General features: G+C 42.6%; 2 protein-coding genes across 2 annotated transcripts; one reads left to right on the forward strand and one right to left on the reverse strand.

The window, feature by feature from the left end:
- Positions 1-278: 278 nt before the first annotated feature.
- sugp1 (SURP and G patch domain containing 1) lies at positions 279-5,209 on the reverse strand. Its single transcript, XM_079750325.1, has 14 exons — positions 5,072-5,209; positions 4,566-4,737; positions 4,311-4,411; positions 3,935-4,180; positions 3,690-3,813; positions 3,372-3,472; positions 2,857-2,980; positions 2,394-2,761; positions 2,084-2,190; positions 1,761-1,938; positions 1,542-1,648; positions 1,103-1,248; positions 875-1,004; positions 279-723 (listed from the first exon to the last, which is right to left on the reverse strand). Exons 1-14 carry the CDS (start codon positions 5,088-5,090, stop codon positions 697-699), a joined length of 1,950 nt encoding a protein of 649 aa, XP_079606451.1. The 5' UTR covers positions 5,091-5,209; the 3' UTR covers positions 279-696.
- A 107-nt stretch (positions 5,210-5,316) lies between these two features.
- On the forward strand, positions 5,317-10,716 carry rnf126 (ring finger protein 126). The gene is made up of 9 exons (XM_079750302.1): positions 5,317-5,397; positions 6,210-6,268; positions 6,411-6,471; positions 6,571-6,809; positions 8,494-8,562; positions 8,730-8,799; positions 9,002-9,095; positions 9,420-9,535; positions 9,673-10,716. The coding sequence occupies exons 1-9, from the start codon at positions 5,323-5,325 to the stop codon at positions 9,823-9,825; spliced, it is 936 nt and encodes a 311-aa protein (XP_079606428.1). The 5' UTR covers positions 5,317-5,322; the 3' UTR covers positions 9,826-10,716.
- Positions 10,717-10,829: the final 113 nt, after the last annotated feature.

Raw genomic sequence — 10,829 nt, forward strand, 5'->3', positions numbered from 1 at the left:
AAGATCACTGGTAGCATACCTGGAGAATTGAGGGGTTTAGCAGAGGTTTTTATCTAAGGCACCTTGCAGTTAATTCAGATGAAATATGAATAACCTGAAAGTATTGCTCTATGATGCCTACAGGTAGACTGCGTATAGTGGGAATCAAACCCAGTAGCCTGCATTTCAGCTGTGTATATTTATCTATAACCAAGATTGGCATTACATGCATGCATACTAAATCTATTAACATTTTCACATTGTAGGCCATAGAATCACCAGTGACACATTTATTTTGAGTGAGTTTTATTACATTGTTCAATTGGAGCATATAATGAAGAATAGAGGTGACATTATCAACATGTGGTGATATTGAAGCAACAAAACACGAAAGGAGATTTAAAAATAAAAAGGAGGGGCATCACATGAAATGGCTTGTGTAAATTATTTTTAAAGTACAAATAGGTTCATTTTGCAACAACAAGAGAACCGTTCTCACTTTTATAGTTCTACCACAAAATGGAAGATAAACAAAATCATGTCCAGGGCAATGTTTTAGTACTGCAAACTTAAAATGGATAAAATTGTAACTGTATTAAAGAGAACTTGGACACACACACACACACACACACACACACACACACACACACACACACACACACACACACACACACACACACACACACACACACACACACACACACACACACACACACCTCAGTAGTAGGGTCTACGAGGATTATTCTGTGGAGAGAAGATAAATACATTAGTATAAAGTAAAATAAACACAAGCACTTGTAAAAATCAATCTCAATGCAAATATCCAATATGAAAAAGCTAAAAGTTTTTATTTATTTTTATTGAGTCAATAAAATAAACAGAGAATTGTAGTTACCAGTGGATTGGGTCTGAAACGATAGGCAAGCATCATCCTCTTTCTAAAGGCATCATATTCATCATCATTTCCCCTGAGCTCGGCGGGCCGGTCCACTCCAAATCCTGCTCCATCCACAGCCGTTTGTCCCCTAGAAGCAGTTTTTGGAAAGTTTGTATATTATCTGAATTATCATAAAATGTTTTAAAGGTGGTGTCACAGGCCATATTTGAAGAGCTTTGAACCCACCTATGAACGGGTTGCTTAATGCCCTGTCCATCAGACCCTAATCCATCCCCTTCCTGCCATCCCATCTTCATCAGCATTCGGAAACCAAGATTCTCCACGGTCAGCTTGAACTCCTTGTACTCCGAGTAATCTGGATCTCGGCCCTCCTGCAATTAATTGAGAATGATGATGTGTACTACAATTTATTCATAATAACATTTTATTTGGGCAGGGGTGGTATACTGGGCCATAAACCATAAGGGAACTGTGATGTTTGTAGTTGGCACGGGATGTGTTCTCAGACATTTCTTTATCAGATAAGCTAGAGATTTTGTAGATGTACCCAACATGGCTTCCACCCCTTGAATGAACATCTTTGATTTACCTTAACGCCCACACTAGCGCCAAAAATAGGGTTAATAAAATACAGCCAAAGTGTGAAAGTTAGAGAGAAACTTGCCTTGAGTGCCTTGAAAGTCTCCATGAATTTCTCCAACTCCTCGGGTGGCAGGAAGTCACCGATAAAGTGTTTCCCTTTCCCCATGTCTGTCAGAGACTCGGCCCATTCTGGGAAAAATGTAAAAATAATAATCAAACCCTTGTCAACCGCCTTGCGTTATCTCGGTAACTTAGTGGGCCCTGAATGAACAAAGATACTTTGGTTGAAGGGCCGTCTTACCCCTCGTTTTCTCCATTTCCATCTGGCGGAGGCGATGTTCCCAGGTACCTTCCTGTTGGTCCACCTCCTCATCGCTGTCATACTCGTGCTGATGGTCTCTCAGAGCCTTTTCCCACATTATCTGCATCTCTGCCATTGCACGCTTGTGCTTCATTATCATTTCATACATTTCTTGCATCTGTGAACGAAGTACAAGAACACATCATACAGAGAGACGGTGGACATGGTGAGGACAAAAAGGAGTTCTGAGATTAAAGATCTCATTAAAAGTGCCCTGAATGGTCAGATCTTTTTATTGCCCTTGAAGTACGATTCTGTCATACCTCTTGCTGTTCTTTGAGCTGCTTCCTCTGGTCCTCAGACAGTTCCGTCACTCCTACCAGCCCTAAAGGCTTGCCCTTCTTATATCCGAGCCCCTTTAGGTCTTGCACTGGAACATAAACAAACACACTGAAATCATATTTTAGGTTCAAAATGATATTTGCCCATGAAAAGTAAATAATCAAATCGGTAAGGATTAAGGCTATATCCGGTAGTTAATTGTTGTTTTGCATTACAAGTTAATAACCAGGATATTTCTGAAGAGTTTCTGTAGTGTAGTTATAGATGTATATGAAATAGATATTCCTGTACCAGAGAGTGAGGGCGTGTTAGCATCTGGAACGTCAACCTCCTGTTTGATGGCGCTGAGAGGAATTGGCAACTCCACTTTGTCATCTTCAGACCCCCAACGACTCTTCCGCTTCCGTTTGACAGGTGGGGGCGAGGCCTCCGTTTTGGGGGTTAGCAGCGGGGAGCCCATTTGGTCGGGGACATAGGGGTAGGGGACTGGTGGTGGTGGCGGGGGGACCGCTGACAGAGGCGGGGCAGCCGGTCGCTGGACTACCGACTCCGGCACCTCTGCTGTCGCCGGAAAACTCCGGTCCACCTTCGACTGACGAAACTGCTCCACTTTCTCCTTGTAGAAGTGATGGGCTGGGCTTTGGTGGTCATATAAGAAACTGCAAGTGGATGCGGAACAGATTATAAATATAACACGCGCAAGAAATCACAAAAAAAAAAAGAAAAAAGGTTTGATACTTGGAAACAGACTCACCTGAATGCAGGGTTGTCCCGGTTGTGCTCCGCAGCAATGGCTTCCACCTCGGGGCCACCCTCTGCCACATACTTTGCCAGCTTCACAGCCACCTGCTGGGTCTCCTCGTCCACTGGGGGGGAGACTTTAAGCAGCCTATCAGTACTGGGGCTCAACTCACACTCTACAACTGTACTGTGCTCAACTGGCCCTCACACACCACCAGTCTACAGCCAGTAGGGGATAAGAAGAGGAGGGAGGAGGAGCAGGGGAACATGGGTGGTGAATGGGGAACTGCACAGAGCAAAATTTTTACTTCTGTGGTGTAACATATGTAATGCCCAGGGATGATCTTCTAATGCATTACATGTATACCATTAAATCTAATAATGATAATGATGTGATGGTGTATGATTGTGTGTTTGATTTCAGCTGAGAATCATCTGAAACCTTTCAAAATGCAAAGTGTGTAAATTGATGCTATAAACCACAACGTGAGTGCACACATGTACAGAAAAGAGCAAAGTTCCACTTACCAGTATGCGATTTCATAATGGGTTTTGGCAAGTTCTTTCTGTATTCTGCAACTCTCTTTCTGTAGTAAAGATAGTCTCTGCTGTTCGTATCATATAAAAACCTTAGAGACAAAAGGTGACCACAAATTTGTTATGACCATTGGGTCTAAAATATTCACTTATTCGAATGATTTGAATGATTGGCAGGTAAAAATATTCCAGTAAAACCATTGGTTGGTCAGTGCATATTTTGCAATCTGGCTTGTAAAAGTCGAAAATACTAAAAGGGGATTTTGGACCCATGACGTTAAAATATGTGAGAAAAACGGTCAGACTTACGAAAAAACGGGATTGTCTCTGTAATCCTCCTTGGCTTTTCTCTCTAGCTCCGCACCTCCTTCCGCCACAAATGAAGCCATCTTGTCGAGAATGAGCCTGGTGTCTGGGTCCTCTGGTGGAGAGACTTTAAGCAGGCTATGAGTATCATTACCATTTGCATGTGCGTATCAAAATGGCGTACACAGGGTGAACTGTCCCTCTCCAAGCTGGGTTGGTGGTCATGAGTAAACCCTGCCTTGAATTACCTTTCATCTCCAGGAAGTTTGAGTCTTCCACCTCTTCTTCATCCTCGTCGCCATCTGGTGAACAGAATACACTAGGCCTCTGGCTGAGGACAGGGTTCTTCTTGGACTGGGAGTAGTTTTTGAATTGGTTGAGCATGCTAGTGATGCCAAGGCCGGGGCGTTTTCCAATGAGAATGCTTTTCTTCTGCTGTGAATTTGGTGATTCAGCCGGATTAGAAGCACCTTTGGTTTCACCATTGTTGGAACCTTAAAATAAAAACATAATTAACTGTGAGAATTGCACACTATCCATACACAAAATATGTTCTTGCTTTGGCTATTTCTACCAATATCAAGGTATTGTTGCATTTTGTAGGTCAAAGTGTATGGCACTAACCAGATGCGCTTGGTTTGTCCTTATGCAACTTCATAAACTGCTGTAAAAAGCTTCCATCATTTACAAACTTGTTTGAGTTGGGCCCTTGAAAGCTAGGAAAACTGAAACAATCAGAAGGGATTAAACATGATGTAGATAATGCACTCATAATAAATAGGTTATTATCATAAATGCAAGCGTATGTTCGCTGTACTAAGGGAATAGTGAATCATTATGGATAAGTACTGGTACGAGAGTAAAACCAAAATTGCGTACCTTTGAGGCAGAGGCTTGCTCGGAGTTTGCACATTCTTCTTTGCCTGTTCTGCCATTTTGGCTTCAATCTCCCTCTTCTTCTGAGCTATAAGCTCCTCTTGTCGTATGATGTTCAAACTCATTTTGTTTTTCTGTGTTTTTATAGGCCTGTTCTTCCAGCCTCCACCACGTCCTGCCAAACAATTTACATAATGAATATATTATGAATACAATATAACTTACGTTTTAAGACTTCTACCCCTGCTCTGGTCCATCCACACAACTATAATACACATCAAGTCGTGTAGTCAAGATATTTGTCGGCACTGAGGAGACACGAAACGTTAAAAATCTGAAACTGTATAATAAAAGTGAATAACCCCTGTGTTTATGATATACACATACTACGTGTTCTAAAAAAGAGCACATCAGGTCGCGGAGGAGTACGAGTTTAGCCAGTCAGCTAACATCGTAGCATTCAGCGTTAAATCCAAACTGATGCACACATTTCAGTCCCCATCACCTACCAGCTTCGCTAGACTCCATGGTCTTAGCAGCAAGGACGTGAAACCACCGATTTAATCAATCTTCCTGAGGGCAACACCAAGGTAGCTATCTGCTATCTACCTTTCCATCCCAAGAGTACAACAGTGCAGCTAACTTCCGGTTCCGCTAAACCCGTCCTCCTCACGGAGTGTGTTGTTGTCCCTCACTGCTACCCGTCTCACCCCCACATACACACATACACATACATACTCTGACGCCACCAGTGTCAGAAATGGCAGAAGCTCCCACACGGCCCTGCCGGTTTTTTTGCCACCGGTGTACATTAGAGATCAGTCCGCGTCTACCGGTAAGGTCCTCAGGAACGATCGGTCTGTTGAACAAACGTTAAATTAGAATAGCTGTGATCCGTGATGTGTGATCTGTAGTGAGGTGTGTGGAGGCAGCTAGCCTTAGGAACACCGACACGTCGCTGTTGAAACGCTAGCCCCGCTGGTTAGCCAATATCGACAATAATGGTGTTCCCCATTGGACCGCTTTTTTAACGGTGTTGTTATTTGAGTTGTTTTAGCCCTGTTGATTGAGTGCATTTGATATGTGGAATGATATATATGATCTACAGCAGATTTACGCCAGTCACACTCTGATGCTCTGGTTGAATTCAGCAGGCTGTCCCATTACCATGGCATCTTATTCATACCTGGGATCTTTATGGTAGAAGGATAAATGGTACTGCTATTTTATATTTCATGTAGCAGAGTATCAGCTTTTCATATAGCACCGTTATAGCGTAGTATGTATGGTTAACGTCGCGTGATTTAATGTGTAGGGTCCACAAGAGCCTTCCTGCTTCAACCATTTACGGGAACCTTCTTGAATTTGACAGTGCCAGATCCTTTTATGCTTGCCCTGTATGACAATGTAGGGTCAAGGGGGTCGAATTTATTATAATTTCTTCACGCCGTGATTCACCATTGAACCACATACTGTGATTTTCTAACATAACTCAACCAGATTCTTTCAGAATACCTTCATATGACAGCACTTAAAATTGAGCAAGTATGAACATGAAGTTTGGTTGTGAAAAGATGCCAAGCCCAGTCAAACAAAGCCTAATGGTATCAATTATTTTTTTGTAATATTTCTGTATTTTTGTTGTAGGACTACACCTGTCCACGTTGTGATTCTGGTTTTATTGAGGAACTTCTAGAGGATAGAAGGTAACGGTTAAACTATCCTTCTGTCACATTTAACAGTGTATCAAATCCAACAAAGATAATTAATCAAATTCTTATTATTTGTAGATGTGTAATGGTTTGCAGAAGCTTTGATTTCAACTTGCTACACCTTGCCTCCGTATAGCGTCGAAAATGGGTCCAGATCCACCACTTCTACCAGCGATCCAAACAGACCAACGTTTGAGGTCGGTGTAACCCCAAACTGTAACCCACCAAACCCTTTCCAATGTTTGTTTCCAAATGTTGAGTTTAATATAATCCCTTCTGTCCCTCTATTTCATCAGAACATGGACCACCAGCACCTATTCACATTTCCCCCAGGCTATGGTCAGTTTGCCCTGGGAATATTTGATGATAACTTTGATCTTCGAGCAGGCCTGCCTACAGAGGACAACAGGGAAACCGAGCACTGGAGGGAAAGGGAGATGGCTTCACGACAACGGTATAGTGCCCGGCAACCACGGGGTCGTCACGTGCCTCGACGGCAGGGGACGCGCCATGAAGGAGTGCCTACTCTAGAGGGGTGAGAGACACCGATGTTGATGTTGCCTCTGGATTCCTTCCTTCCCGGCGGCCACGAGCATTCACCCCTCGGCTCCGGCTCACATTAAGAATAAAGGACATTGCAATAGACCCTTTTCACAGAGGCATCATCATAGGGCAAAGACAGGTGTTGCTGAATGCACAAATTATGGGGCTGCACTTTATAACGCACGTCCTGGGGAGTAGAATCAAACTAGTGAAAATATATAACACATTAACTAATGCCCTTGTGCCCTGGTATTAGGAAGTAGCAGGCTCATATTAAGTTTGTCCTCCGAGGACACCTCTGTGAAAAGCGTTTAGTCCTTTGCTGAAGTATGTAACCGTAGTGCTGGTTATGTACTGAATTTTGATCATTCTTGACATTCACTTGGTGTGGTTTAAAAGTCAAGGGGGATTTATTTATGTTCGGTTTCCCTCATTGGTTAGAAATGTAAAGACTTATGCTTATAAGCCAGGTAAAAAAAAAAAAGCATTATGGTCATGAGGAAGAATGTGAGGGCAGTGGGTCCTGAGGCAGGCCTTGTCCGTCCACTGCCATGTGTGTGGGTTTCCAATGCCCCAATGTTTGATGATTCCAGGCAGGTGCTCAGGAAGCTCAAGGGGGTTCAGGTCCTCCGGGAGGGGTCGCAGTTCACAGGCCAAGGCTGCTTCCTGAGGGTGCAGCAAAGGCAACTCTTTGTTTTTACTATTAATCATCAACCTTAACAAAGGGGTCAGGACAGAAGCTCACAGCAATGATGAGACAGACACTGACGTTTTGGAATAAGATTAACAAAATAGACCAAAAGAAAAATCGTTGAGTGAAAAAATACATTCACGATACATTCGCACTTAATTGGTTTACATGGTTCTTTCACTAATCAAAGCTCCTTACTTTCAGTTTGGTCTCTGATGCTTGTTACTCGATGGCAGAGAAGGCTATCTTTATTATCGTTATCAAAGAAAAAAAAGAAGCTATTTAAGGTGTAAAAACCTATGGGATGGGTCAATGCATTTCCCCAGGAGCCTGCCATCCCATGTGACTTTCATGGCAGTGCTTTTGACAGATATTCGTATATTGTGATTGACATTGTGTCTTGGGGCACATTGATCTCTGCTGTCCTCTCGGTGCTTCATCGTCTGCCATCACGCAGTGTTTATGCCCCATACCACGGCTGGCATTAGTCACTCACACTTATTGTTACTGCAGTGACACAATCGTTGGATTCTTGGAGGCGGTGTGTGGGCAGCTGTGTGGTGGTATGTGCAGGGGGGGGGGGACTCCCTGTACACGGTCGCTTATGTTGTAGCTTGGCCTTGACCTGTTTACGGCAAGATGGGAAACGTCCTCTCTGATTACAGTCATCCAGGAATTCATGTAGAGTTGTATGTTGATCTTATGCATTTTTAAGCATAGGAACCAATTATTTCTTTAGGTAATTTTGTATGATAATAAAAAGTACCCCCCATTCTATCTTCCCCCAAATCAGCCTTCTACTTGTCATAGGGTTAAGCCTGTAAAAGAAAGAATAACAATAATTATATATCTTGCATGATTTCCCTTCAGGGTGATTGTAGATGTAAACTAATAGAATGGAATATTCTATTACCAAGCCAAAGTAAATGTAGATGTAGTTGATGTGAAGCGGGCTTCCTAACGATTGATATATTCTTTCATGCAGAATTATTCAGCAGCTAGTAAACGGAATCATTGCACCCACGGCAATGACAAACATTGGAGTGGGACCATGGTATGTAAGAACCACTAAGCTTTCAACTATGTATTTCATGTCACCTCTCATTCCAAAACGGTGCACGTGCCAGTGTTACGACCCCTTGATGTTGACTAAATTATGTACTGGTCGATCACCAGATGTTCCACATTTTGCTGACCTCTCAGTTTGTTGTTCTTTCGTAGGGGAATGCTGCATTCCAATCCAATGGACTACGCCTGGGGTGCTAACGGGCTTGATGCTATTATTACACAGGTACGTCGGGGGAAGGAAAAAGTGTCCTTTACACCTCAGTGAAGAACTGCACAGTGGTGTACAGGCCTTTTAGTGTCCCTCGGTGCAAATTGCTTCTCAGAAGCTTTATCTTGCACAATATGGTACTTTATCTTTAACCTCACAGCAAATGGGTGATTATGACGTTGATAGTTATTAGATTGACCTTTTTGTGTCCTTGTAGTTATTGAACCAGTTTGAAAACACTGGTCCACCTCCTGCTGATAGAGAGAGGATCAAGAGTTTACCCACCATCAGGGTCACGGCGGAGCATGTGGGTGAGTCCTCTTGAATCAGACACACACATGCCAACTCTTTCAAATGACTAACATGTTTCTTGAGCAGGGAGGTTGAACTCAGCTTCAAACCCATGTTGTGACCCATTCAGATGGCACTCAACACCTATAATGTCTACACATTCATTGAATAACAGATGACATACGATTTGCATGATTGTGATATTTGCTAAAATTACCTTTCTTCCAAAGAATTATCAACCAGACAAAGATTCCACCCTTAGCAATACCATAACTCTTTTTCACCAACAGCATAGTGCATACTTTTCTGTATTTCTGTATACATATTTATTTCAATTTTTCCAGGTGCGGGTTTAGAATGTCCAGTATGCAAAGAAGACTACAGTGTCGGGGAGAACGTTAGGCAGCTTCCATGCAATCATTTATTCCATAATGACTGTATAATACCATGGCTAGAACAGGTACCAGTCTACCGAACTACATGACAAAATCCCACCACTAATGTGAACCATTTGGTATTCAAATACCCTTTGTATTTTAAACAGATGAATTCATACTTTTTGATATATTTCCTGCGCGTCCGTTTCTCTCCCTCTAGCACGACACGTGTCCTGTATGCAGAAAGAGTCTCAGTGGACAAAACACGGCCACAGACCCCCCAGGTTTATCAGGGATGAACTTCTCCCCTTCCTCGTCATCCTCCTCCTCCTCCAGTTCGCCCAACAACGAGAACGCCACCAGCCACTCGTAGGACCTCGCACCACTCTACCTCCACGCTGCATCCCTCACCACCCAACGCAGACGGTGCTATGGACGCAGGAACCACCACTCTACTCGGCTGAGGTTCCTAAGACAGTTTGTTGTCGCTCCGTGATGGTTTGAGCTGAGGGGGGCGGGGCTGAAAGGACGGCCATAACCCCATTTGGACTTTTCTTTTATGACTGCATCCATCTTTTCTTTACTTTCCCTCCTCTGAGAAGTTTACTGAAATTGGTCGTTGAAGCATTGTCCGTGCCATGTGCATTTCCTGCTACTGTTGCTAAGGAGTTTAGGGAAAAGGTGGGGTTGGGACTCTGGGGAGGCAGATCCGCCTACACCATCACCTACTGTGAATGAAGATGATGATGATGACGATGATTTTGGAGGTTTGCTGAAACATTGATGGGACAATTCTATAATTAATAAAATGTTGCTATTCTGATAATGCATTTTGAAAATGTGTAAATACATTTTTCTTTTTTAGATTGTAAATGGTCCAGAATTGTATCCTACCAAATCTCATGTGAAACAGTAAGGGAGTGAGTTGACTTTAATTTAATTTATTTGCACCTTTTTTCTAATTTTGAACAACATGTTAATGCATTTCAAAGAAAGTGGATTTTAACTGAACAAAACTAGTTCCGCTAGGATTTTTTAAAAATGCTTTTTTCACATTATTTTCTTCAGTAGGAATATTGTTTAAGAGTACATTGACTGGGTAAATAACCCAACACCTCCTCACAAACAACAGGATCTCCTGTAAGCAGTCTTAAGGGAGCAAAGGGCCAGACAGGAACAGGCCAAGTGTGTATCCCATACTGTGTATTTGATTTGATTTAACATCCAATGGCAACTCAAAAAACAATTTCAACTTGTTTTGTAAATGAACAATAAAAAAGTACAAGCAAAAATTATGAGATTGACTGATGGCAATGCATACCTACATATTTAGTTATTGCATGGTTAAGAGGGGAAAAAGCACAAGCTACGATGGAG

The sequence above is a fragment of the Pollachius pollachius genome, assembly GCF_949987615.1.
Source record: "Pollachius pollachius genome assembly, chromosome: 14".
Classification (NCBI taxonomy): domain Eukaryota; kingdom Metazoa; phylum Chordata; class Actinopteri; order Gadiformes; family Gadidae; genus Pollachius; species Pollachius pollachius.